The following is a 25972-nucleotide window of genomic DNA, read 5'->3' on the forward strand; positions in this document are numbered from 1 at the left end:
AAGTGGAGGGAGGTAGTTCTGAGGAAATAGACAGATGAGGAGAATAAGCAATGAAGTAGCAGATGGAATCAGTGTCAGGAAGTGTAGAAGAAATGAAAGGGTTAACTATCTTCTTAATGGAGAGAAAGTACAAAAAGCTGAGGCGCAAAGGGTCTTGGGAGTCTTTGTGCAGGATTTCCTAAAGATTTATTTGCCGGTTCAGACTGTGGTGAGGAAGACAAATGCAATGTTAGCATTCATTTCAAGAGGACTAATATAAAAGCAAGGGTGTAATTCTGAAGCTTTAAAGCACTGGTAAGGCATCATTTGGAGTATTGTGAGTAGTTTTGGACCCCTTGTCTTAGAAAGGATGTGCTGAAACTGGAGAAAGTTCAAAGGAGGTTCAAGAAAATAACTCCAGAATTGAATGGCTTCTCATATGAAGGGTGTTTGATGGCTTTGAACCTGTACTCACTGGAATTCAGAAGAATGAGGGGTGGCATTATTGAAACCTATCAAATGGTGAAAGGCCTTGACAGGGTGGATATGAAGAGAATATTTTCTATGGTGGTGGAGCCTAAGACCAGAGGACACAGCCTCAGAATAGAAGGGCATCATTTTAGAATGAACTTCTTTACCCAAAGAGTGGTGAATCCGTGGAATTCTTCACCACAGGCATATTTATATTTAAGGCTGAGGTTGATAGATTCTTGATTGGTAAGGCCATGAAGGGATACAGCGGGGAAGGTAGGTGATTGGAGCTGAAAGGAAAATTGGATTAGCCAAGATGAAATGGTGAAACAGACTTAGTGGGCCAAATGGCCTAATTCTGCTCCTAAATCTTCTGGTTTTATAAATTATAGTATTGAGTTACTGGAGTTGAGATGTTATGTTGAAGTTGTGTAAGGCGTTGTTGAGGCCTAATTTGGAGTGTTGTGTGCAGTTTTGGACATCTACTCTCAGGAAAAATGTCAGAAAGACTGAGAGTGCAGTCAGGTCTTGAGGGTCTGAGTTATAAGGAAAGATTAAATAGTTTAGGACTTCCTAACCTATTCCCTAGAGTGTAGGAGATTGAGGTAGGATTTAATGAGGTATACAAAATTATGAGGGGAGGAGTATAGATAGGGTAAATGCAGCTGGCTTTTTCCTTTGAGTTTGGGTGCGACTAGAACTAGAGATCATGCATTATGGATAAAAAGAGAAATGTTTAAGGGAAACACGAGAAGGAACTTCATTCAGAGCGTGGTGAGAGTGGCTGTTGTAGATTTGTTTTCACAATCTAAGAGAAATTTGGATAAGTACATGGATGGGAAAGGTATAGGGTCTATGATCTAGGTACAGGATGATGGCAGATTAATATTTTGGCACAGACTAGAAGGGCCAAATGGTCCATTTCTGGGCTGTAGTATTCTATGAGTCTCTAACAGTAGTCATCGCATGAAATGCAGAATCTTCAAAGAAGATATTGCTGCTAATCACACATCAACTACACTATCCTTATATATAACTGTAAATAAATTAATGTTTTCACACTTAAAACAAAAAATCTCTGAGTTTGTTTTTGTAAATAAACAACTTTCACGTAGTCTACGCTTAGAAATTTTATCCATAATCTGCCACTAAAACTACAATCACTTAATACTAAATTTGAAAGAGCGGAGCAGTATGTTCACTTTGTCCTAATATCGGTTCATCAAATTCATTACAACTTTCATGAGTTGAGGCTGAAAGCTTAATATTCTTAGAAATTTTTGAAGGTCACATGAAGTTTGTGTGTAAATTCCAGCTGCCTAAATACTAGAGAAGCAAGAATTTGCTGTCTATATTTATAAATGAAATAAATATAAAAATTGAATGCATTATCATAAACTTTTATTGCAGTTTTTTTGGATATAGTTACAATACAAAAATCATATAATTTACACAATTCTTATTATTTCTAAACTTGCCCTTATTTTTAAAAATGAAAGGAAGTTTTAAAAGAAATACATTTGATCTTCTTAATTACACTTCTATATAACTCATGATTTCCTGATATTTGTAATCAAGAGACCTGGGTTCAACTCCACTGCCATCTGTAAGGAATTTCTATGTTCTTTCCATGACTGCATAGGTTTATTCCCACATCCCACAGATGTAAGATTAGTTAGTTAATTGGCCACATGGATATAATTGGATGTCATGTTACCACGATGTATCTCTAAATAAAAATATGCAACAAATATTACAACAGATCTGAAAGTTATGAGTTAGATATAACTGTAAATGAGAAGATCAAAGCTATTTCTTCCTAACTATCTTTTAGGTTAGGGAATTATTTATGGTGGCATTTACAATGTTTTTAATCAATATTATGTGAGTTCTCCTGTTACTATGCACACGTTTTGCTAAAACCATTCAAACCTGCATTATTGTATCTCAAAACTTGATTTAATTTGTTTTAGTCGGCAAATATTCCAATACCTATTCTTCACAATGTTTAGTACTACATATTCCAAAGACATGTATAATTATGTTCAATTAATGGTTTCGAGATGTACAATTATTCAAATTCAATTGCACTTCAATTACAGTGCCTTTCGCTAGATGTTCTTTTCTCAATAATAGAAAGAGGTGACAAGGAACATCGTCTACATGAAGATGCATTTCACAGGCTTTCCGTTATCCTTCTTTATTATATTATTTACATGCAAGATGTGTGCACATTGGACACTCCTCAAAAAGATAAGGAGTTTGGATTTTATCTGAATGCAATTTTAAGTTTTAAATCAGACCAAGACATAAATCATCTGTCACATGATGAACTTAGCAACCTTCTGGAAACCATACAAGAACATTACACAGTTTCCTCTTGGAGTCAGGTGAGTAAGATTGTTTTCAAGATTCAAGATTCATTTATGATGATCAAAGAATGTGAAAATTATACAACCTTGAGAGTTGCTTGCTGATAGGTAGCCACAAGCAAGAAACCCAAAAGAACCCAATTAAAGAAAAATAATGAGAATAAAAAAAAGACCAACACTTGATGTGCAAGAGAAAGGAAAAAAAACATAAAAATCATACAAACAATTGAAGTGAACAAGAGCCAAAATTGCGTCCTCAGTTCCAAACCTTGGATCAGCCTGAAGCAGGCCCAAAGCCTCCCTATCAGGTCATCATATTAGTGGGCACGGAGCACAGCAGCTGGGGCAGTCTTCTTAGCCTCAGCGCAATGGAGACGACCATTGCGGAGAACAAGCAAGATCGGCCCTTGTTCTGACCAGCACCCTGTATTTTCAGTCTGTCTGGGCCGGTATTTAAATTGCCCCAACGACAGAACAGCAAAAGGCTCCACACCCTGGAGAGAGAAGTGAACTTCGCGGACAGCGAGCAAAATCTGCTCTCGCCTCTGATCCGGGCTGGTGTCTAAATAGTCTAAACAGCAAATTGTACCTTGCACAAGGACCCAGGCATCTGCCGAGACCACGCTGCCCAGCAAATCACTCCAGGCCTAGATTGCATTGCCCAGCCCGAAGCTGCTCTCAAGCTCTTCAAATCAGCTCGGTGCCCAGAGCGATCCAACCGTGCACCTGAGCCAGTTGCTCAAGTATCGGAACTTCCTTGCCCAGGCCCTGACTCCTTTCGGTGCCCACAGCGATCCAACATTGCTCCTGAGTCAGTTGAACGAGCATTGGAACTTCCTTGCCCAGGCCCTGACTCCTTTCGGTGCCCAGAGCGATCCAGCATTGCTCCTGAGTCAGTTGAACGAGCATTGGAACTTCCTTGCCCAGGCCCTGACTCCTTTCGGTGCCCAGAGCGATCCAGCATTGCTCCTGAGTCAGTTGAACGAGCATTGGAACTTCCTTGCCCAGGCCCTGACTCCTTTCGGTGCCCAGAGCGATCCAACATTGCTCCTGAGTCAGTTGAACGAGCATTGGAACTCCAGCTGCAACAATTCTGCAAGAAACCATCTTGGCTCATTGTCCAAACTCGACTCACTATCGCTCACCCCTTCACTGTTTGTGGTGACAATTTAACCTAATTTACCAGTGAAAAGGCATTTTTAGTGATGTTTTAGTTGGATTTCTTATCTTTTTGACAATATAAGCTGTCACACACATTCAGTTGGTAGTGCCATCTTAACCAAATGCATTTCACAGCACCGTTTTAATAGTAATCATCTGTGAAGATTTTTGATTTCATCAAGATATGTTAGTGCTGATAAATGAAAGACTTCTCTTTTGGACTTTAATATTAATCTTTAGCAATAACAATAAATGGATGGTGGAAAATTGATAGCTTATTCAGCACAACACTTGATTTTCTTTACTATAAATGTTAATGGAAAAGAAAATAGATTCAGTTGTAATGTATTGTTTACATTGTGCTTTTGAAAATCTAGCTGAGTAGTGAATCTATCAATGTCAGCAAGACCACAAAGCTAAATATTGATTTCAGGAGGAGGAAACAACAGTCCATGACCAACTGCTCATCAGGGGATCAGAGGTGGAGAGGGTCAGCAACTATAAATTCCTCAGTGCTATCATTTCAGAGGATCTGTCCTGGGTCCAGCACACAAGAGCCATTGAAAAAGAAAGCATGGTAGTGCCTCTGCTTTCTTAGAAATTTGTAAAGATTCAGCATGTCATCTGAACTTGGAAAAACTTCCATAGATATGTGCTGGAGAGAATATTGGCTGGCTGCATCACCAATGCCCAGAAAATCCAATAAAATTCATGGATATGGCCCTGTCCATCATGGGTAAAGCCTGCCCCGCCACTCAGCTTATCTACATGGAACGTTGTTACAGGAAAGCAGCATCCATCGTCAGGGATCCCCACCACCTAGATCATGCTTCTTTCTTGCTGCTGCCATCCAGAAGAAGGTACAGAAGCCTCAGAACTCTCACCAGCAGGTACAGGAACAGTTATTACCCCTCAACCATCAGGCTGTCGAACCAATGGGGATAACGCTGCTCAACTTCACTTGTCCCATCACTGAACTGTTCCACAACCTATGAACTCACTTTCAAGAGCTCTTCATCTTATGTTCTCAATATTTATTGATTATTTATTAATTATTATTGTTTCTATTTTTCTTTTGGATTTACATAATTGTTATCTTTTGCACATCGGCTGTCTGGCCTTTTGGGTGTGGTCTTTCATTGATTTTATTATGGCTCTTGGATTTACTGAAAGTAAAATAAATCTCAGGGTTGTATCTGGTGATATACTGTATATGTGCTTTGCTAATACATTTACTTTGAACTATTGTGGAAGATCATTTCCATATCCCTACGATATTAGATTGGCTCAGAATCAACTCTGCTTATAAAACAATCCATTATAGAGACAATAATCTGTTCTCCCAATTCACACCTAAGATTGAGATTTCTAATTTGGTGTTATTAGTTCATGCTGTTGAACCATATCTACCAGAAAATAAACAGAAATCAAATTAATTATATATGAGAACCCTGCAGTCAATTTGGAGTTTAAGTTGTTCTTCTGTGGTCGCCTAAAGCCACTTCCCATAAATACATAACAACTTGCTTATTGTATTGCCTGCAGCAAGAGTTCTTATTTTAAAACTAATCAATTTGTGGGAGAAGAGATGAACTGGTAGAAAAGTATTTGATAACGTTGCAACATACAGTACTTTTGAGATTTCCTGAAAATGAAGGCATTAACAAGAACATTTTTGTTTTAGTGTTTCAATGCTGACTGGCTAGAGGAGCAAACTGGCATAGTGAGTCCACCAGGTGCTGACGAATCGACTCTTCCTCAATTGGCTGGCGCAATCATCACTTCCATTTTGCAAGGCCGCTGTATTGGAAGTTCAGCTTTACCCAACCCAAGCTTTTTCACCGATTTTATTTTCAGATCACTAAACGGTACAAAAACTATAAGGATAGCAGGTAAGTAAACTAGTCAGAGGAAGACTAAAAATAGAAAGAGGACATCTTGTATTTAGAACAACATAGAAAAAAAGCATTCAGCCAGGTGAACAATCCTGATTATCCCATTCTCCTTCTCCTTATTTCCCTGCACCTTATTTTCTTTTACTTCTATTAATTCCTCATTTTTCCCATTAGATTACACTAATGACAATACAATCATGAATTAACCCACTGGCATGTTTTTAGGGTGTGAAAGGAAAGTAGAGTGCAGAGCAGAAGCACCATGTAAAGATCAGGACTAAATGCGATTTCCTGGAGATGTGAAGCAGCGGTTTTACCAGCTGCACCATTGTGCCTCAGCTCAACTGCTCAGCAGATCAGGCACCATCTATAGAGAGAGTAAGAGAATTAATATTTCAACCCAGCAAGCTGTCATCAGAGCTGGAGTTAATAATAGTATAAAAACATTTTCAGCCTCATGTTCTTATATCAGAATTCCAGCATGGGCAGAGTTTTTCTTTTGGAAACCTGAGAGTAAGTTGTAATATGCTACAAGTTAAAGAAAAATTATTCACATATAAAATGAAAAGACTATTGGCAGCAGGGTAAACCTTTCAGCAAATTAAAAGTGATTATAATAATGAACTCTGTCATTATGGAAATATATTCCAATTTTATCTGTATTTGTCCTGAACAAATAGACAGTTTGAAGCAGACTTTGTCACAAAGATTGCTTTTCTATCTGTTCCTTATTCTACAGTTTAACACTATCATTAAAGTTAATTTCATAAATTGCTGCAGAGAGCTCATAAATCCTCAATGAACAAAGAACATACAACAGTACAGCACAGAAACAGACGCTATGCCCACAACGTTGTGCTGAACAGACAAATTAGTAATCAAGTGGCCAACTAAACTAATCCCTTCTGCCTACACAATAGGTCAATATCCCTCTATTTTCCACACATTCGTGTGCCTATCTAAACATCTTTTAAAAGTCCTCAATGTATCTGCCTCCACAGCCACCCCAGGCAGCACGTTCCAGGCACCCACTACTCTGTGTTTAAAAAAACCTTGCCTCTCACATCTCTTTAAAACTACCCCTCTCACTTTAAGTACATGCCCTCTGGTATTGGACATTCCATTTCTGGGGAAGAGATACTGTCTGTCTACTCTATCAATGACTCCCATAATGTTATAAAACTCCATCGGATCTCCCCTCAGCCTCTGCTGCTCCAGAGAAAACAACCCAAATTTGTCCAGCTTCTCGTTATAGCTCATGCCCTCTAATGCAAGCAGCATCCTCTCCAAAGCCTTCCTATAATGGGGTGACCAGAACAGTATGCAATACTCCACACGCAGCTAACTAGAGTTTTATAAAGCTGCAACACAGCTTCCTAACTTTTGACCTCAGTGCCTTGACTAATAAGGCAAGCTTCCTACCGCCCTATCAACCTGTGTAGCCAGTTAAGGGTCTTGCCCTTAACAGTGTACTGTCTCTTTACATTTGACATACCAAGGTGCACATTTGTCTGGATTAAACTCCCTCTGTCATTTCTCCACCTAATTGACTTTATTGCAAGTCTCCTACACTATCCAGAGCACTACCAATCTTTATTCCATCTACAAACATGTTAATACCATCCATGTCCATTTTCATCCAGGTCATTTATATTCATCACAAACAACAAAGGTTCCAGTACAGACCTCTGTAGAAAACCACTAATCATGGATCTCCAGCTAGAAATAAGTCTCTTCGACCACCACCCTCTGTCTAAGTTCATCACTGCTCTTGACATCTAAGGTTCTCTTACCTTGCCCTCCTTGTCTTTCCTTCTGACTGGAACATACCTGGCCTGTACTCTGTGCAGTTGGTCTTTAAACACCCTCCACGTGTCGGCCATGGACTTGCCAAAAACAGCTGTGCCCAATTAACTCTTCCTAGTTCCTACCCTGTGCTTTTGTAATATACCCTGTGCCAGTTTAGTACTCTCCCACAAGGAATATTATCCAAGTATTACCCTTATTTATAGCTGTCATAAAGCTTAAAGATCTGTGATCACCTGGCCTCGCCCATTGCCCAAAACCAAATGCAGTGCAGCCTCTCTTCTTGTTCGACTATCTACATATTGATTTAAACAAAAACCTTTGGATGCACCTAACAAATTCTGTCCCATCTAAACCACTTGCACTAAGAAGGTCGCAGTTTATATTAGGGAGGTTGCAGTTCCCATGACAACAGCCTTATTGCTCTTTCACCTTTCTTAATTCTCCTGGTGGGGGGAGGGGCGTGTTCTGTAGTACGATCCCATTAGAAATTTTGCACTCTTCCTATTTTTGAGTTCTATCCATATCCACTCAATGGATAAGACTCTACCATTATACATATATATTTCATACAGTACGGATAGACCTTTCAGCCCCTTGGAGCCACACTGCCCAGCAATCACCCAATTTAACCCTAGTCTAATCATGGGACAGTTTACAATGATATTAAACCAGAGCACGCAGAGGAAACCCACGTGGTCACGGGAAGAACGCACAAACTTATAAGCACCGGCGGGAATTGAAGCCAGGTTGACTGAACCCGAAGGGGACCAATATCCTGGCGGGAAAGTTTAATAGAGTTGTTAAGGAGGGTTTAAACTAATTTGGTAGGGGGATTGGAACCGGAATGATAGAGCGGAGGAAGGGGAAAACAGAAATAAATCTAAGATAGTGAGCAATAAAGATGTCAGGAAAGACAGGCAGGTGATGGGGCAAATTTGTAGACATTGGGATGAGTTGCAGTGCAATAAAGTTGCAGTGAAATCAAAGCAAAAAGTATCAAGTACTGGTCTTAAGGTGTTGTACTTAAATGCACGCAGCAGAAGGAATAAGGTGGATGATCTTGTTGTACAGCTACAGATTGGCAGGTATGATATTGTGGCCATCACTGAGACCTGGCTAAAGGATGCATGTCTCTGGGTGCTGAACGTCCAAGGATACACGGTGTATCGGAAGGATAGGAAGGTAGGCAGAGAGGGAGGCATGACTTTATTGGTAAGAAATGATATTAAATCATTAGAAAGAGGTGATATAGGATCGGATGGTGCAGAATCTTTATGGGTTGAGCTAAGAAATAGCAGGGGTAAAAGGACCCTGATGGCAGTTATTTATAGGCCTCCAAACAGCTGCAGGGATGTGGACTACAAATTACAACAGGAAATAGAAAAGGCTTGTCAGAAGGGCAGTGTTATGATAATTGTGGGGGATTTTAACATGCGAGTAGATTGGGAAAATCAGGTCAGCACTGCATCTCAAGACAGAGAATTTGTAGAATGTCTGCGAGATGGCTTTTTAGAACAGCTTGTTGTTGAGCTCACTAGGGGATCGGCTGTACTGGATTGGGTATTGTGTAATGAACCAGAGGTGATTAGAGAGGTTGAGGTGAAGGAACCCTTAGGAGACAGTGATCATAACATAATTAAGTTCACTGTGAAATTAGAAAAAGAGAAGCCGAAATCTGATGTGTCAGTATTTCAGTGGAGTAAAGGAAATTACAGTGGCATGAGAGAGGAAATGGCCAAAGTTGACTGGAAAGAGACATTGGCGGGAAAGACGGCAGAGCAGCAGTGGCTGGAGTTTATGCGAGAAGTGAGGAATGTGCAAGACAGGTATATTCCAAAAAAGAAGAAATTTTCGAGTGGAAAAAGGATGCAACTGTGATTGACAAGAGAAGTCAAAGCCAAAGTTAAAGCAAAGGAGAGGGCATACAAGGAAGCAAAAATTAGTGGGAAGACAGAGGATTGGGAAGTTTTTAAGAGCTTACAAAAGGAAACCAAGAAGGTCATTAAGAGAGAAAAGATTAACTATGAAAGGAAGATAGCAAATAATATCAAAGAGGATACTAAAAGCTTTTTCAAGTATATAAAGAGTAAAAGACAGGTGAGACTAGATATAGGACCAATAGAAAATGTTGCTGGAGGAATTGTAATGGGAGATAAGGAGATGGCAGAGGAACTGAACGAGTATTTTGCATCAGTCTTCACTGAGGAAGACATCAGCAGTATACCGGACACTCAAGGGTGGCAGGGAAGAGCAGTGTGTGCAGCCATAATTACGACAGAGAAACTACTCAGGAAGCTGAATAGGCTAAAGGTAGATAAATCTCCTGGACCAGATGGAATGCACCCGCATGATCTGAAGGAAGTAGCTGTGGAGATTGCGGAGGCATTGGCAATGATCTTTCAAAAGTCGATAGATTCTGGCATGGTTCCAGAAGACTGGAAGATTGCAAATGTCACTCCGCTATTTAAGAAGGGGGCAAGGAAGCAAAAAGGAAATCATAGACCTATTAGCTTGACATCAGTGGTTGGGAAGTTGTTGGAGTTGATTGTCAAGGATGAGGTTACAGAGTACCTGGAGGCATATGACAAGATAGGCAGAACTCAGCATGGATTCCTTAAAGGAAAATCCTGCCTGACAAACCTATTACAATTTTTTGAGGAAATTACCAGTATACTAGACAAGGGAGATGCAGTGGATGTTGTATATTTGGATTTTCAGAAGGCCTTTGACAAGGTGCCACACATGAGGCTACTTAACAAGATAGGAGCCCATGGAATTACGGGAAAGTTACATACGTGGATAGAGCGTTGGCTGATTGGCATGATACAGAGAGTGGGAATAAAGGGATCCTATTCTGGTTGGCTGCCAGTTACCAATGGTGTTCCACAGGGGTCTGTGTTGGGGCCGCTTCTTTTTACATTGTACATCAACGATTTGGATTATGGAATAGATGGCTTTGCGGCTAAGTTTGCAGACGATACGAAGATAGGTGGAGGGGCCGGTAGTGCTGAGGAAACGGAGACTCTGCAGAGAGTCTTGGATAGATTGGAAGAATGGGCAGAGAAGCAACAAATGAAGTACAATGTTGGAAAGTGTATGGTTATGCACTTTGGCAGAAAAAATAAACAGGCAGACTATTATTTAAATGGGGAAAGAATTTAAAGTTCTGAGATGCAACGGGACTTGGGAGTCCTCGTACAGGATACCCTTAAAGTTAACCTCCAGGTTGAGTCAGTAGTGAAGAAGGCGAATGCAATGCTGGCATTCGCTTCTAGAGGAATAGAGTATAGGAGCAGGGATGTGATGTTGAGGCTCTATAAGGCGCTGGTGAGACCTAACCTGGAGTACTGTGGGCAGTTTTGGTCTCCCTATTTAAGAAAGGATGTGCTGACGTTGGAATGGGTACAGAGAAGATTCACTAGAATGATTCCGGGAATGAGAGGGTTAACATATGAAGAACGTTTGTCTGTTCTTGGACTGTATTCCTTGGAGTTCAGAAGAATGAGGGGAGACCTCATAGAAACATTTCGAATGTTGAAAGGCATGGACAGAGTGGATGTGGCAATGTTGTTTCCCATGATGGGGGAGTCTAGTACGAGAGGGCATGACTTAAGGATTGAAGGGCATCCTTTCAGAACAGAATTGCGAAGAAATTTTTTTAGTCAGAGGGTGGTGAATCTATGGAATTTGTTGCCACCGGCAGCAGTGGAGGCCAAGTCATTGGGCGTATTTAAGGCAGAGATTGATAGGTATCTGAGTAGGCAGGGCATCAAAGGTTATGGTGAGAAGGCGGGGGAGTGGGACTAAATAGGAGAATGGATCAGCTCATGATAAAATGGCGGAGCAGACTCGATGGGCCGAATGGCCTACTTCTGCTCCTTTGTCTTATGGTCTTATGATCTTATGGACTGCACTGTGAAGTGCTGTGCTAATCAAAAGGGTATACTTGCTGCTGAGGGGAATAGCCTAGGGGAACCCTGCACTGACTGCTTACTCCCCTTAGTTCTCCTGATCTTCACCCATCTACTTTTCTGAAGCCTGCACCTTGGATGAGACCACCTGAATAAAATTTAATCTATGAGGTTTTCAGACTCCAGGATGGTCCAGCTCTAGTTACTTGATCTTGTCAGTCAGGAGCTGAAGTCTGGTGCACTTCCTGCAGATGTAGTCACCAGGGAGATAGTCAGGTGATAGGAAATCCCACATTCGGATGTTGAAAGGTATGGACAGAGTGGATGTGGCAAAGTAGTTTCCCATGATGAGGGAGTCTAGTACCAGAGGGCATGACTTAAGGATTGAAGGGCGCCCATTCAGAACAGAAATGTGAAGAAATTTTTTTAGTCAGAGGGTGGTGAATCTATGGAATTTGTTGCCACGGGCAGCAGTGGAGACCAAGTCATTGGGTGTATTTAAGGCAGAGATTGATAGGTATCTGAGTAGCCAGGGCATCAAAGATTATGGTGAGAAGGCAGGGGAGTGGGACTAAATGGAGAATGGATCAGCTCATGATAAAATGGCAGAGCAGATTCGATGGGCTGAATGGCCCATTTCTGCTCCCTTATCTTATGGTCTTATTTCCCAGGAAGAGTATTCCACCACCTTAACAATCCTGCCTATACTAAACAAAGGATGAAGAATTTGCAGACAACAAAAATAAAACTTACCTGTTCTTACCCGTGCCTTCTCTCTGAAACCTTTGAATATTGTACCTTCCTAGGTACCTGCTTAGCCTCTTTTCACTGAGCTTGTTATACCTTTGGCTTCAACTTCTCAAGCCACACTTCCACAATCCAAACAATTGATAACAAATGGGGACTGGGAACTGGAGTGATAGGGCAGTTGGTATGCAAGTCGATGCATTGTGCAGTCAGACTGTAAGGAAAGAAAGGCAGATGATGGGACAAAATTGCAGTCAGTGGAATGAGCTGAGGAGTAAAATGGTGGCAAAATTGAAAAAGGTGATGAGTACAAGACTGAAAGTTTTATATTTGAATGCAGTATACAGAATAAGCTAGATGATCTTATAGTACTGTTACAGTTAGGCATGTTGACACTGTGGGCATCAGTGAGTCGTGACTGGAAGAAGATCATAGTTGGGAGCTTAACATACTGGGATGCACATTGTACTGAAAGGACAGGCAGTCAGGCAGATAGGGTGGGGTGATTCTGTTAGTAAAAATGAAATCAAATCCTTGGAAAAAGGTGACATAGAATCAGAAGATGTAGAAATCTTGTGGTAGAGCTAAGAAACTACAAGAGTAAAAAGACACTGATGGGAGTTATATACAGAGCCCAAAGAAGCCAGGATGTGGATATAAACCTCAACAGGAAATAGAAAAGGCATGCAATACAATACCTTACGTATTTTGCATCAGTTTTCACTGTGGAAGACACTAGCAGTAAGTCAGAAATTTAAGAATGCCACAGGGTAAAAGTGTAGTTGTTGTTACTAAGGAGAAGGTGCTTGGGAAGCAGAAGGGTCTGAGGATGGATAAATCACCTGCACTAGATGGACTACACCCCATGTCTCTAAAAGAGTTAGTTGAGAGATTGTGGAGGCATTAGTAATGATCTTTTAAGAATCACTAAATTCTGGAATGATTCCAGAGGACTGGAAAATTGCAAATGTCATTCAACTCTTTAAGGGAGGAAGGCAGAGAAACGGAAATTATAGGCCAGTTACCCTGACTTCAGTGGTTGGGAAAATGTTGGAGACCATTATTAAAGATGAGGTTTCTGGGCACTTGGAGGCACCTGATAGCATGATTCCCTTCGGGGAAAATCTTGTCCAACAAATTTGTTGGAATTCTTTGAGGAAATAACAAGCAGGATAGACAAAAGAGGGTCAGTGGAAGTTGTATACTTGGATTTTCAGTAGGCCTTTGACAAAGTGCCACGCAGGACTCTACTTGACAAGATAAGAGCCCATGGTATTACAGGAATGGTACCAGCATGGATATATAATTGGCTGACTGCCAGGAGCCAAAGAGTGAGAATAAAGAGGACCTATTCTGATTGGCTGCCGGTGACTGACAGTGTTTTGCAGAGGTTGGTATTGGGACCACTTCTTTTCACATTATGTTCCAGTGGTTTGGATAATGGAATGGAGGGCATTATGGTCAATTTTGTGGATGATACGAAGATAGCTGGAGGGACAGGTAGCGTTGAGGAAGCAGGGAGTCAGCAGAAGGATTTAGACAGATTGGGGGAAGTGGCAGATGAAATATAATGTATGTTCATGAACTTAGGTGGAAGGAATAAACACTATTTTCTAAATCAGTAGAAAATTCAAAATTCAGATGTGCAGAGGGACTTGGGAGTCTCTAATGGTTAAATTGCAGGTTGATGCAGTGGTAAAAAAGGCAAATAAAATGTTAGCATTTGTTTCAAGGGGATTAGAATATAAGAGCAACGATGTGTTGCTGAGGCTTTATAAGGCATTGTTCAGACAGCACTTAGAATATTGTGAGCAGATTTGCACCCCTTATCTAAGAAAGGATGTGCTGGCATCGGAGAGGGTTCAAAGGAGATTCACGTGAATGATTCCAGGAATGAAAGGGTTAATGAAAGAGCATTTGATGTCCCTGGGCCTGTATTCACTGGAGGTTAGAAGAATAAGTGGGGAATCTCATTGAAACCTATTAAATATTGAAAGGCCTAGATAGAGCGGATGTGGAAAGGAGTCCAGACCCAGAAGGCACAGCTTCAGAATAGACAGAGGTACATTTAGAACAGAGGCGGGAGAGAACTTCTTTAGCTCGAGGGTGATCAGTCTGTGGAATTCATTGCCATGAGTGGCTGTGGAGTCCAAGTTATTGAGTCTTTTTAAAGCAGAGGTTGATAAGTTCTTGATTAGTCAGGTTGTCAAAGGTTATAGGGAGAAGGCAGGAAAATGGGATTGAGAGTCTCAGCACCCTTCGCCTCCACCTGTTGATCCATAACTTGACCACTCTAACACTGGCCCACTCCAACAGTGGCTGCTCCACTTACACCTCCTGTCTTTTTATTGGCTCAAATAAAACTCACTCCCAATGAGACTTGTTCTTTTCAAATGGCTTTCACTTTGCAATGATGCCACTTTCTCCCTCACTAATTCAAAGAATTTGACTCATACTTAATTGTTCATAACTACTGAAATATTAAATAAAATATACAAGCTCAGGTAACTCTTGAATATGCTCTAAAATGGATAATATTCTGCAGCTGGTTTAAAGGGCTTTCTTCTGGTAAAATGGTGCAGTGAAGAATAAAGATGGGTTCGTAGCATTACCAAACTTTGACAATTATTGTGCAGGCAGGGTGATTTTGTAACAGACCTACTGAATGGAAACTGAAGTCTTTCAAGATGAATGGGATCTTAACCAATGTCTTAGATCAGAACTAGTCAAAGTCTTTTAATTGTTTGCCTACCCAAAGATAATAAGAGCTATTGCAATGTGGGATCTCGCATCATCTGGGCAGCCTAATTGGATGGGCTTGAGAAGGTACAGTTCCAGATAGGAAAACTGCACGTTCTCAGCGGTTGATCAACTGTGTTGTTGGCACTGTTTTCTTTGTTCATCCAGATTTAAAACAGATCCTTCATCAGCTGGGCCTGGGAAGATACTATGCATCGCCATTACACGACCATGAAAACCATATAACTAGAGGAGCAAAGCACTTCGAAAGCTCCAGAGAACTACTTTTTGGAACAAAGCAAAACCAAGATCATCATTGTGATCTCTTATCCGATGATAGCTTTACTTGGGAAAAGGTAAAGGAAACATGACAATTGTCCAAACTATATTTCTTTAGCTAGATGGCATCACTCTGCATTTGAATTTTCCTTGTTTTACTTTCGTTACATATGAACAACTAACAAAATTACCATTATGAATTGAGCATAGCTTGCAAAAACTCTGCAATTCCTCTGGCTGGTATCACTAACTTCCCACACCTTCAGGTTACTAACTATATATTCCTTGCATTTTACCACATTCCCTGCCTGCACAATACTTGCAGTTTGTCCAATCACCACATTCATCACTTCCTATGAAAATTTGTCTGTCTAGTCTATCCTGCAACTTGTACAACTGCAGCACCATGCTTCCTCCCTAGTCTTTTTGGCAATGAGAACATATGCCAATTACCTCATCCCTTAAGAATCCTGAATTCTTGAATAATATCTCCTATGAGGCCTTACTTCTCTATGGCAAACAATCTCAAGCTCTTAAACCTTTCTTCATAGCTCTTATGCCTTAATATACACATCAGTCTGGCGACACTTACTGTACTGAATCTAATCCCACGATATCTTTGAAGATAAGAATTGTATAAATTGCATGAAGATCAGAATTGTGTAAATTAATAATGGTATTGTCCCACACTCCAATAGAGGCTATAATACAAAGTACTTCACTGGCTTCAAAACACCTTGACATCTTCAAAGGTAGGGATAAATATTCCATAAACATGATAAAGTCATTAGCTTCTGGGATTTCATCTGGCCTACTCTGTATGGATCCATTTATATTTCTTTATCACTGCTATGCACTCTGTACCTTTCCGTTCCTGTCCTGTGATCTGTGAAATTATAGATTCATTGTTATCAGCATGGCAACCAACTCATACACAACAACCAAGATGCTAAGCATATGCTTTTTGCCTGTGTTTGGTCCATATCATGGAGTTATAGAGTATTACAGCACAAAAACAAGTCTTTAATCCCATCTGGTCCATGTCTTCCTGGTCTCCTGCTTAGTCTCATCTGCCTGCTCTTGGACCATATCTATCCATACCTCTCTCATCCATGTAGCTATACAAACTTCTCTTAAATGTTACAATTTAACTCTCACCTACCATTTCAGTTGGCAGCTATTTTCACACTCATTCCATGATCTGAATGGAGAAATCCCCCCTCAGTTTCCCCTTAAATATTGTACCTTTCACCCTACACATAGTATGATCTCCAGTTCTTGTTTCACCCAACTGAGGGGGAAAAGCCTGTAGGCATTCACCCTATTGACGCCACTTAATTTTGCACGTGGCCAAGTGGTTAAGGCATTGGACTAGCGACCTGAAGATCGTGAGTTCGAGCCCCAGCCAAGGCAACATGTTGTGTCCTTGAGCAAGGCACTTAATCACACATTGCTCTGCGACGACACTGGTGCCAAGCTGTATGCGTCCTAATGCCCTTCCCTTGGACAACACTGGTGTCGTAGAGAGGGGAGACTTGCAGCATGGGCAACTGCTGGTCTTCCATACAACCTTGCCCAGGTCTGCGCTCTGGAGAGTGAAGGCTTTCCAGGCACAGATTCATGGTCTCGCAAGACTAACGGATGCCTTTAAATTTTGCAAATCACTATAAGATCTTTCCTCATTTTCCTGCGCTCCAGGAAATAAAATCCTACAGAGCTGTTCTCTATAACTCAGGTCCTCAAGTCCTGGCAACATGCTTGTAATTTTTTTCTGCACTCGTTCAAGTTTATATACAGTGCCTATAAAAAATATTCACCTCCCTCGGAAGTTCTCATGTTTTATTGTTGTGCAACATTGAATCACAGTGGATCTAATCTGGCTTTTTTGACACTGATCAACAGAAAAAGATTCTTCCATGTCAAAGTGAAAACAGAACTCTACAAAGTACAAGTAAAAAACACAAAATAATACTCAAATAAGTATTCACCCCTTTTAATATGACTCACCAAATCATCATTGGTGCATCAATTGGTTTTAGAAATCACATAATTAGTTAAATTGTTCTGTTGTATATCTTACTGTATGTACTATTTATTACAAATTACTATAATTTGCACATTGCACATTCAGACGGAGATGTAATGTAAAGATTTTGACTCCATGTTTATGAAGGATGTAAGAAATAAGATCAATTCAATTCAAATGGAGATCTATTTTTGGACACCTGTGTGCAGTCAAGGTGTTTCAATTGCACGTGTATCTGGAAGGTCCAACTGCTGGTGAGTCAGTATCCTGGCAAAAACTCCACTATGAAGACAAAAGAACACTCCAAGCAGCTCTATATACCTTAGAGTACAGTTAAATCAAATATCAAGAATATGGTACAGTTGTAAATCTGCCTAGAGCAGGCCATTCTCAAAAATGGAGTGACCATGCAAGAAGGGGACTTGTGAGGAAGGCCTCCAAGAGACCTATGACAGCTCTGGAGGAGTTACAACCTTCAGTGGCTGACATGGGAGAGACTGTGTATTCAACTGTCGCCCGGGAGCTTCACCAGTCGCAGCTTTATGGAAGAGTGGCAAAGAGAAAGCCACTGTTGATAAAAACTGTCATGAAATCTCAGCTGGAGTTTGCCAGAAGACATGTGGGAGACTCTGAAGTCAGCTGGAAGAAGTTTCTAGGGTCTGATAAGATCAAAATTGATTTTTTGGCCATCAGACTACACACTATGTTCGGCATAAGCCGAACACTGTACATCATCAAAAACACACTATCCCTACCATGAAGCATGGCGGTGGCTGCATCATGCTGTGAGGATGCTTCACTGCAGCAGGCCCTGGAAGGCTTCTAAAGGTAGAGGTTAAAATGAATGCATCAAAGTACAGGTTTGTTCTCCAGCAAGGCAGTGACTCCGAGCATAAAGCCAAAGCTACACAGGAATGACTTAAAAACAACAAAGATAATGTCCTGGAGAGGCCAAGTCAGAGTCCAGACTTCAATCCAATTAAGAATTTGTGACTGGACTTGAAAAGGGCTGTTCACACACGATCCCCAAGCAATCTGACAGAATTTGAGCAGTTTTCTTAAAGAAGAATGGGGAAAAAATGTGCAGATGTGCAAAGCTGATAGAGACCTATCCACACAGACTAAACAAAAACAAACACAGTTCCAATCAATACTTGAGTTAAATTTTAATGACTTCTCTTATTTGACTCTGATACTGATTTTCTATGGTGCCACAAAGTATTATGTTGCAATGACAATTTTACATTTAATACTATTATAATTCATAAGGAAATATTAAAAATGGAAAGTAATCAGCAATCAATTAATCATGACATATCACACCCTCCAATTCAGAAGTAAATCATTGGACTGATATTCTTCTTCCAACTACTTGTTGCTGCCTATCTTTGATGTCAATGAAACAGTTAATCAGTGTTTTATTCATCTGAATTTGATGGAAGAGCCCACGAAAATAATGGAAAGTGGGATACGGTCAACTTTCCAGCTCTAAATAACCTGGGCCACACCTATGGCTTCTATCAGGCTGAAGGTGCTGAGAGGTTATCCAATGGTAAAGATTATTGAGAACGTGATTTTAACTATGCTTTCCTTGAAAGAGAAGCATTTTATGAGCTTTTAGTGCTCCTAATATCCATGCAGTTATCACTTCCGTTGTACCTCACTGAAATTTGTGGCTTGTATGCTTTAAAAAAACCTTGAAGATCAGAGGGTTGACTGTCATATTCTTTCCATTAGGTTTGCTTTTCTGCTGACCAGCTTGTCAGGATCTTCTTTAATGACAGTGATTCTCTTATTTCAAAAGACCACTTTGATGAGATCAGCCCAGCTATTATTCAACAGTTGCTTAGTGGAGCTTGTCAACATGGAGGCTGGAAACACACACAATCCACCATCTTACCAACTAACGTTGAGAGTAAGTTACACAGAATAAGACGATTTTATTATTCTGGCAAGCAACAATGGTTAAATCAATCAAGTTCTGATATATATAATTTTTCTTTGTCTGCTTTAGGGTTAATCTCGCACATATTTGTCACATTGTTTGTAACTAAGCTTACAGCCAGAGTTTGACAGACTTATTTGAAATAATTCCTTCAAATCTCTCTCACAACGTGGAAAGAATTCTGAGAAATCTGGTAACTAGGTATCCTTTCCTAAAAATGTATTTTTATTATTTTGTCCATAGAGAAGCAAATAACAGTTAATGAAAAAGACAAACTTTTATTATTTCAAGCCATTTGGACAATCTCAAATTTAACAGTCGAACCTGCCACATTTCACAGTTGGAACAGAACCATGTATAGGGACCAATTAATCAGCATTGTTGTCCGGTTGTTTTAAGTTATTTTTCTGTACAGTTCACCAATACGAACTCGCTTTGAAAAAAAAAGTTGCAATGAGTTGGATTTGGACTTTATTAGATACATGCTCCAGTAAAGTAGCAGTCAAAACTACTGCAATGGTAAAGGTAAAAGTGCCTACCAAACAGACAGCAATTTTATAAAATACCAATGTCTCAACCTCTGCTCTTAATAGAACATAGAACATAGAATAGTACAGCACAGTACAGGCCCTTCAGCCCACAATGTTGTGCCGACCCTTAAACCCTGCCTCCCATATAAACACCCACTTTAAATACCTCCATATACCTGTCTAGTAGTCTCTTAAATTTCACTAGTGTATCTGCCTCCACCACTGACTCAGGCAGTGCATTCCACACAACAACCACTCTCTGAGCAAAAACCCTTCCTCTAATATCCCCCATGAACTTCCCACCCCTTACCTTAAAGCCATGTCCTCTTGTATTGAGCGGTGGTGCCCTGGGGAAGAGGCGTTGGCTGTCCAACCTATCTATTCCTCTTAATATCTTGTATACCTCTATGTCTCCTCTCATTCTCCTTCTCTCCAGTGAGTAAAGCCCTAGCTCCCTCAATCTCTGATCACAATGCATTCTCTCTAAACCAGGCAGCATCCTGGTAAATCTCCTCTGTACCCTTCCCAATGCTTCCACATCCTTCCTGTAGTGAGGTGGCTAGAACTGGACACAGTACTCCAAGTGCGCCCTAACCAGAGTTTTATAGAGCTTCATCATTACTCCGCGACTCTTAAATTCTATCCCTGGACTTATGAAAGCTAACACTCCATAAGCTTTCTTAACTACCCTATCTACCTGTGAGGCAACTTTCAGGGATCTGTGGACATGTACCCCCAGATCCCTCTGCTCCTCCACACTTCCATGTATCCTGCCATTTACTTTGTACTCTGCCTTGGAGTTTGTCCTTCCAAAGTGTAACACCTCACACTTCTCCAGGCTGAACTCCATCTGCCATTTTTCAGCCAACTTCTGTATCTTATCAATGTCTCTCTGCAATCTGCAACAATTCTCTACACTATCCACAACACCACCAACTTTTATGGTGTCTGGAAACTTGCCAATCCACCCTTCTACCGTCACATCCAGGACGTTAATAAAAATCATGAAAAGTAGAGGTCCCAGAACCGATCCTTGTGGGACACAACAGTCACAACCCTCCAATCCGAATGTACTCCCTCCACCACAACCCTCTGCTTTCTGCAGGCAAGCCAATTCTGAATCCACCTGGCCAAACTTCCCTGGATCCCATGCCTTCTTACTTTCTGAATAAGCCTACCGTGTGGAACCTTGTCAAATGCCTTACTAAAATCCATATAGATCACACCCACTGCACTACCCTCATCTCTATGCCTGGTCACCGCCTCAAAGAAAACTATCAGGCTTTTAGACTCGATCTGCCCTTCACAAAGCCATGCTGACTGTCCCTGATCAGACCATGATTCTCTAAATGCCCATAGATCCTATCTCTAACAATCTTTTCCAACAGCTTTCCCACCACAGACGGAAGGCTCACTGGTCTATAATTACCCGGACTATCCCTACTACCTTTTTTAAAACAAGGGGACAAGATTCGCGTCCCTCCAATCCTCCGGTACCATTCCTGTGGACAACGAGGACATAAAGACCCTAGCCAGAGGCTCAATAAACTCTACCCTCACCTCGTGGAGCAGCCTGGGGAATATTGTGTCAGGCCCCGGGGACTTATCCGTCCTAATGTATTTTAACAACTCCAACACCTCCTCTCCCTTAATATCAACATGCTCCAGAACATCAACCTCACTCATATTGTCCTCACCATCATCAAGTTCCCTCTCATTGGTGAATACCGAAGAGAAGTATTCATTGAGGACCTTGCTCACTTCCACTGCCTCCAGGCACATCTTCCCACCTTTATTTCTAATTGGTACTATCTTCATTCCTGTCATCCTTTTGTTCTTCACATAATTGAAGAATGCCTTGGGGTTTTCCTTTACCCTACTCGCCAAGGCCTTCTCATGCCCCCTTCTTGCTCTCCTCAGCCCCTTCTTCAGCTCCTTTCTTGCTACCCTATATTCCCCAATAGACCCATCTGATCCTTGCTTCCTAAACCTCATGTATGCTACCTTCTTCCACCTGACTAGATTCTCCACCTCACTTGTCACCCATGGTTCCTTCACCTTACCATTCTTTATCTTCCTCATTGGGACAAACTTATCCCTAACATCCTGCAAGAGGTCCCTAAACATCGACCACATGTCCATAGTACATTTCCCTGCAAAAACATCATCCCAATTCACACCTGAAAGTTCTAGCCTTATAGCCTCATAATCTGCCCTTCCCCAATTAAAAATTTTCCTGTCCTCTCTGATTCTATCCTTTTCCACAATAATGCTAAAGGCCAGGGAGCAGTGGTCACTGTCCCCCAAATGCTCACCAACTGAGAGATCTGTGACCTGACTCGGTTCGTTACCTAATACTAGATCTAGTATGGCATTCCCTCTAGTCGGCCTGTCAACATACTGTGACAAGAATTTGTCCTGGACACACTTAACAAATTCTGCCCCATCTAAACCCTTGGAACTAATCAGGTGCCAATCAATATTAGGGAAGTTAAAGTCACCAATGATAACAACCCTATCATTTTTTCACCTTTCCAAAATCTGCCTTCCAATCTGCTCCTTGGTATCTCTGCTGCTACCAGGGGGCCTATAGAATACTCCCAGTAGAGTAACTGCTCCCTTCCTGTTCCTGACTTCTACCCACATTGAATCAAAAGAGGATCCTGCTACAGTACACACCCTTTCTGTAGCTGTAATAGTATCCCTGACCAGTAATGCCACCCCTCCTCCCCTTTTTCCGCCCTCTCTATCCCTTTTAAAGCACTGAAATCCAGGAATATTGAAAATCCATTTCTGCCCTGGTGCCAGCCAAGTCTTTGTAATGGCCACTACATCATAATTCCATGTATGTATCCAAGCTCGCAGTTCATCACCTTTGTTCCTGATGCTTCTTGCACTGAAGTACATGCACTTCAGCCCTTCTACCTTACTACCTTTACACCCTTTATTCTGTTTCTCTTTCCTCAAAGCCTCTTTATATGCTAGATCTGGCTTTACTCCATGCACTATACTTGCAGTTCTCACATGACCTTTATCCTCCTCCACCTCACTATCTGCTCTAACACTCTGGTTCCCCTCCCCCTACAAATCTAGTTTAAAGCCCCAGAAGCAGCACTAGCAAACCTTCCCACAAGTATGTTAGTCCCCCTCCAGTTCAGGTGCAACCCATCCCATCGGAACAGGTCCCACCTTCCCTGGAACAAGGCCCGATTGTCCAGAAACATGAAGCCCTCCCTCCTGCACCAACTCCGTAGCCACATATTTAGCTGCATTATCTTCCTATTTCTAGCCTCACTAGCATTTGGCATGGGTAGCAATCCTGAGATTGCAACCCTGGACATCCTGTCCTTCAACTTTGCACCTATCTCCCTAAATTCTCTTTGCAGAACCTCCTCCTTCTTCCTATCCACTTCATTGGTCCCTACACAGACCACGACATCTGGCTGCTCACCCTCCCTCTTGAGAATACTGAAAACTCGATCCAAGATATCACGGACCCTGGCACCAGGGAGGCAACAGACCATCCAGGATTCTTGATCTCTTCCATAGAACCTCTTATCTGTCCTCCTAACTATCAAATCCTGTATCACTACTGCTCTCCTCTTTTCCCTCCTTCCCTTCTGAGCTGAGTGTCCCGTCTCGGTGCCAGAGGTGTAACCACTGCAAATTATCCCTGGTAGGTCTTCCTCACCAACAGTATCCAAAACGGATTACTTATTATTGATGGGAACGGCCACAGGGGTCATTCTGTCTATTCCCCTTCCCTCTCCTGACAGTCACCCAGCTACCTGCCTCCTGACTTTTAAGGGTGACTATCTCCCTGTAACTCCTGTTTATTTCTGCCTCTGCCTCACGAATAATCCGAAGTTCATTCAGCTCCAGCTCCAGTTCCCTAACTCGGTTTGTCAGGAGCTGCAGCTGGATGCACCTTTTAATGGAGCAGTGATTCTGAGTAGAAAGGATTTGTCATTATTTAATTATTTCCACCTCTCATCTTCAATTTCCAACTTTGTGTAAGTATGTCCATACTTAAGAGTGAAGTAGAGCTATTTTTTGAAAAGCCCTTTGGTTTACATGCATACCAGCAGATCATAATTCAATACACCTTCCGGCTTCATGAAGAACCTCAATTTTCATGTGAAAAAATAGAAAACTTACATTGTTCATGGGTGTTTACCTGACAAATCAAAGCAGAAAACATTTAGAACAAAGTTTAAGTTTAGGAAACTATGACTTGGGTAAAATAATTCCTAACTAAAAAAAAACAATTCTAAGAAACTTATTTTGTTCAAATATTCAAATATTTTCTTTTCTATTTACAAGTCAATGAAGTAATTTAAATATTCATTGTTTCTGGTCATGACTGTTAATAAAAATATGGATGGTTAATCAACTGATTGGTTGAAATTGCTGCAGGCAACTGAAATACAGAGGATAAGAACTTGGAAATTTGAATACCACAAACAAATATCCTTCACAGAAACAACCCCACCATCTGAATGTATAACTGCACTCGCACACTAACAAGGACAGAGTATTCTCAAGCCAACCAGGGATAAATAACAGGAAACATGAGAAACTCTGCAGATGCTGGAAATCCAGAGCAACACACATAAACAATGCTGGAGGAACTCAGCAGGTCAGGTGGCGTCTATGGAAAAGACTAAACAGTCGATGTTCAAGACCGAAACCCTTCTTTAGGATTACAGATAATAGATGTTTACATAGTCAGCAAACCTGAAAATAATTTTAAAGAAGGCAAAAGGAAATGCACATCATTTTAATCTCTGGTAGAAGTACAATAAGCACAGAATTGAGTAGGAGAGTCAGAGTAGGAATAGAAATGATAGTAAAACAAAAAACTCTGATGATAAATTACATAACCAGTTGCATTCACAAAGGGAAAAGACAAGTTAATATTTCTTGAAAAACTCCTTTATGGAACTAAAATGCCTCCATTCACGTTTCTAAGTGGCATTTTCTCTTGACAGATCCTGATCCATATTTTGAAAAGATTCTGCACACAATTGAAGAAAACGTACTTTTTCTACACATTAACTAAAATTAAGAAAGTCAAGTTCATGTTTCTGGTCATAATCATCCATACACAGAATATAAATGCCATGAACTTTAACCTTGCAAGAGTCAAGCCTAGTAGGGGAAAGGCTATTCTAGATTGGGTGTTGTGTAATAATCCTGAATTTATTACTTAGCTGAATGTAAAGGAACCCTTAGGAGGCAGTGTTCATAATATGATTGATTTCATACAGCAATTTGAGGGGGAGAAGCATAAGTCATATGTATCAGAATCACAATGGAATAAAGAGAATTACAGAGGGATGAGAAAGGAGCTTGCCCAGGTGGATTGGAGGACGGTACTGGCAGGGATGATAGCAGAACAGAGGTGGCAGAAGTTTCTGGGAATAGTTCACAAGACGCAGAATAGATATGTCCCACAGAAGAAGAAATTCTCAAATGGCAGGCCTAGGCAATCGTGGATGACAAAGGTGCTTAAGAACTATATGAAAACCAAGGAAAACAAAAGTGAGTGGGAAGTTGGATAGTTGGGAAGCTTTTAATCCAACAAAAAGCAACTAAAAAAGCTATAAGAAGGGAAAATGTGAAATATGAGGACAAACTAGTCAATACTATAAAGCAGGATACCAAAAGTTTTTCAGTTATTTAAAGAATAAAAGGGAGATGAGAGTTGATATTGGACCACTGGAAAGTGATGTTGGTGAGGTAGTATTGTGGCGTGGGGGGGGGGAATAAAGAATGGGTAGATGAACTTAAGTATTTTGTTTCAGTCTTTAATGTGGAGGACACCAGCTGTATGCCAGAGGTACATAAGTGTCAGGGATCAGGAGTGAGTGCCATTGCTATTAACAAAGAAAAAGTGCTAGGCAAACTGAAAGGTCTTAAGCTGGATAAGTCAGCTGGATCAGATGGACTACTTCCCAATGTCCTGAAAGAGGTTGCTGAAGAGATAGCAGATGCATTGGTCATAATCTTTCAAGAATCTGAAGGATTCTGTTCTGCAGGATAAAAACACCCAGGATTCCACACAATATACTGTTCTGCAGGATAAATAGACTCACGGTTCCACAC

General features: G+C 41.0%; 1 protein-coding gene across 1 annotated transcript in view; it reads left to right on the top strand.

Annotated features, from left to right (window-relative positions):
- Positions 1 to 25972, top strand: part of LOC134343623 (zinc transporter ZIP12-like) — an 82428-nt gene that overhangs the window by 8458 nt on the left and 47998 nt on the right. The window contains exons 3-6 of the mRNA XM_063042389.1: positions 2553 to 2840; positions 5668 to 5875; positions 15253 to 15440; positions 19127 to 19304. Coding sequence (XP_062898459.1) covers positions 2553 to 2840; positions 5668 to 5875; positions 15253 to 15440; positions 19127 to 19304 — 862 coding nt within the window. The remainder of the gene's footprint in view (positions 1 to 2552; positions 2841 to 5667; positions 5876 to 15252; positions 15441 to 19126; positions 19305 to 25972) is intronic.

This window comes from Mobula hypostoma, chromosome 3 (assembly GCF_963921235.1).
Source record: "Mobula hypostoma chromosome 3, sMobHyp1.1, whole genome shotgun sequence".
Lineage (NCBI taxonomy): Eukaryota > Metazoa > Chordata > Chondrichthyes > Myliobatiformes > Myliobatidae > Mobula > Mobula hypostoma.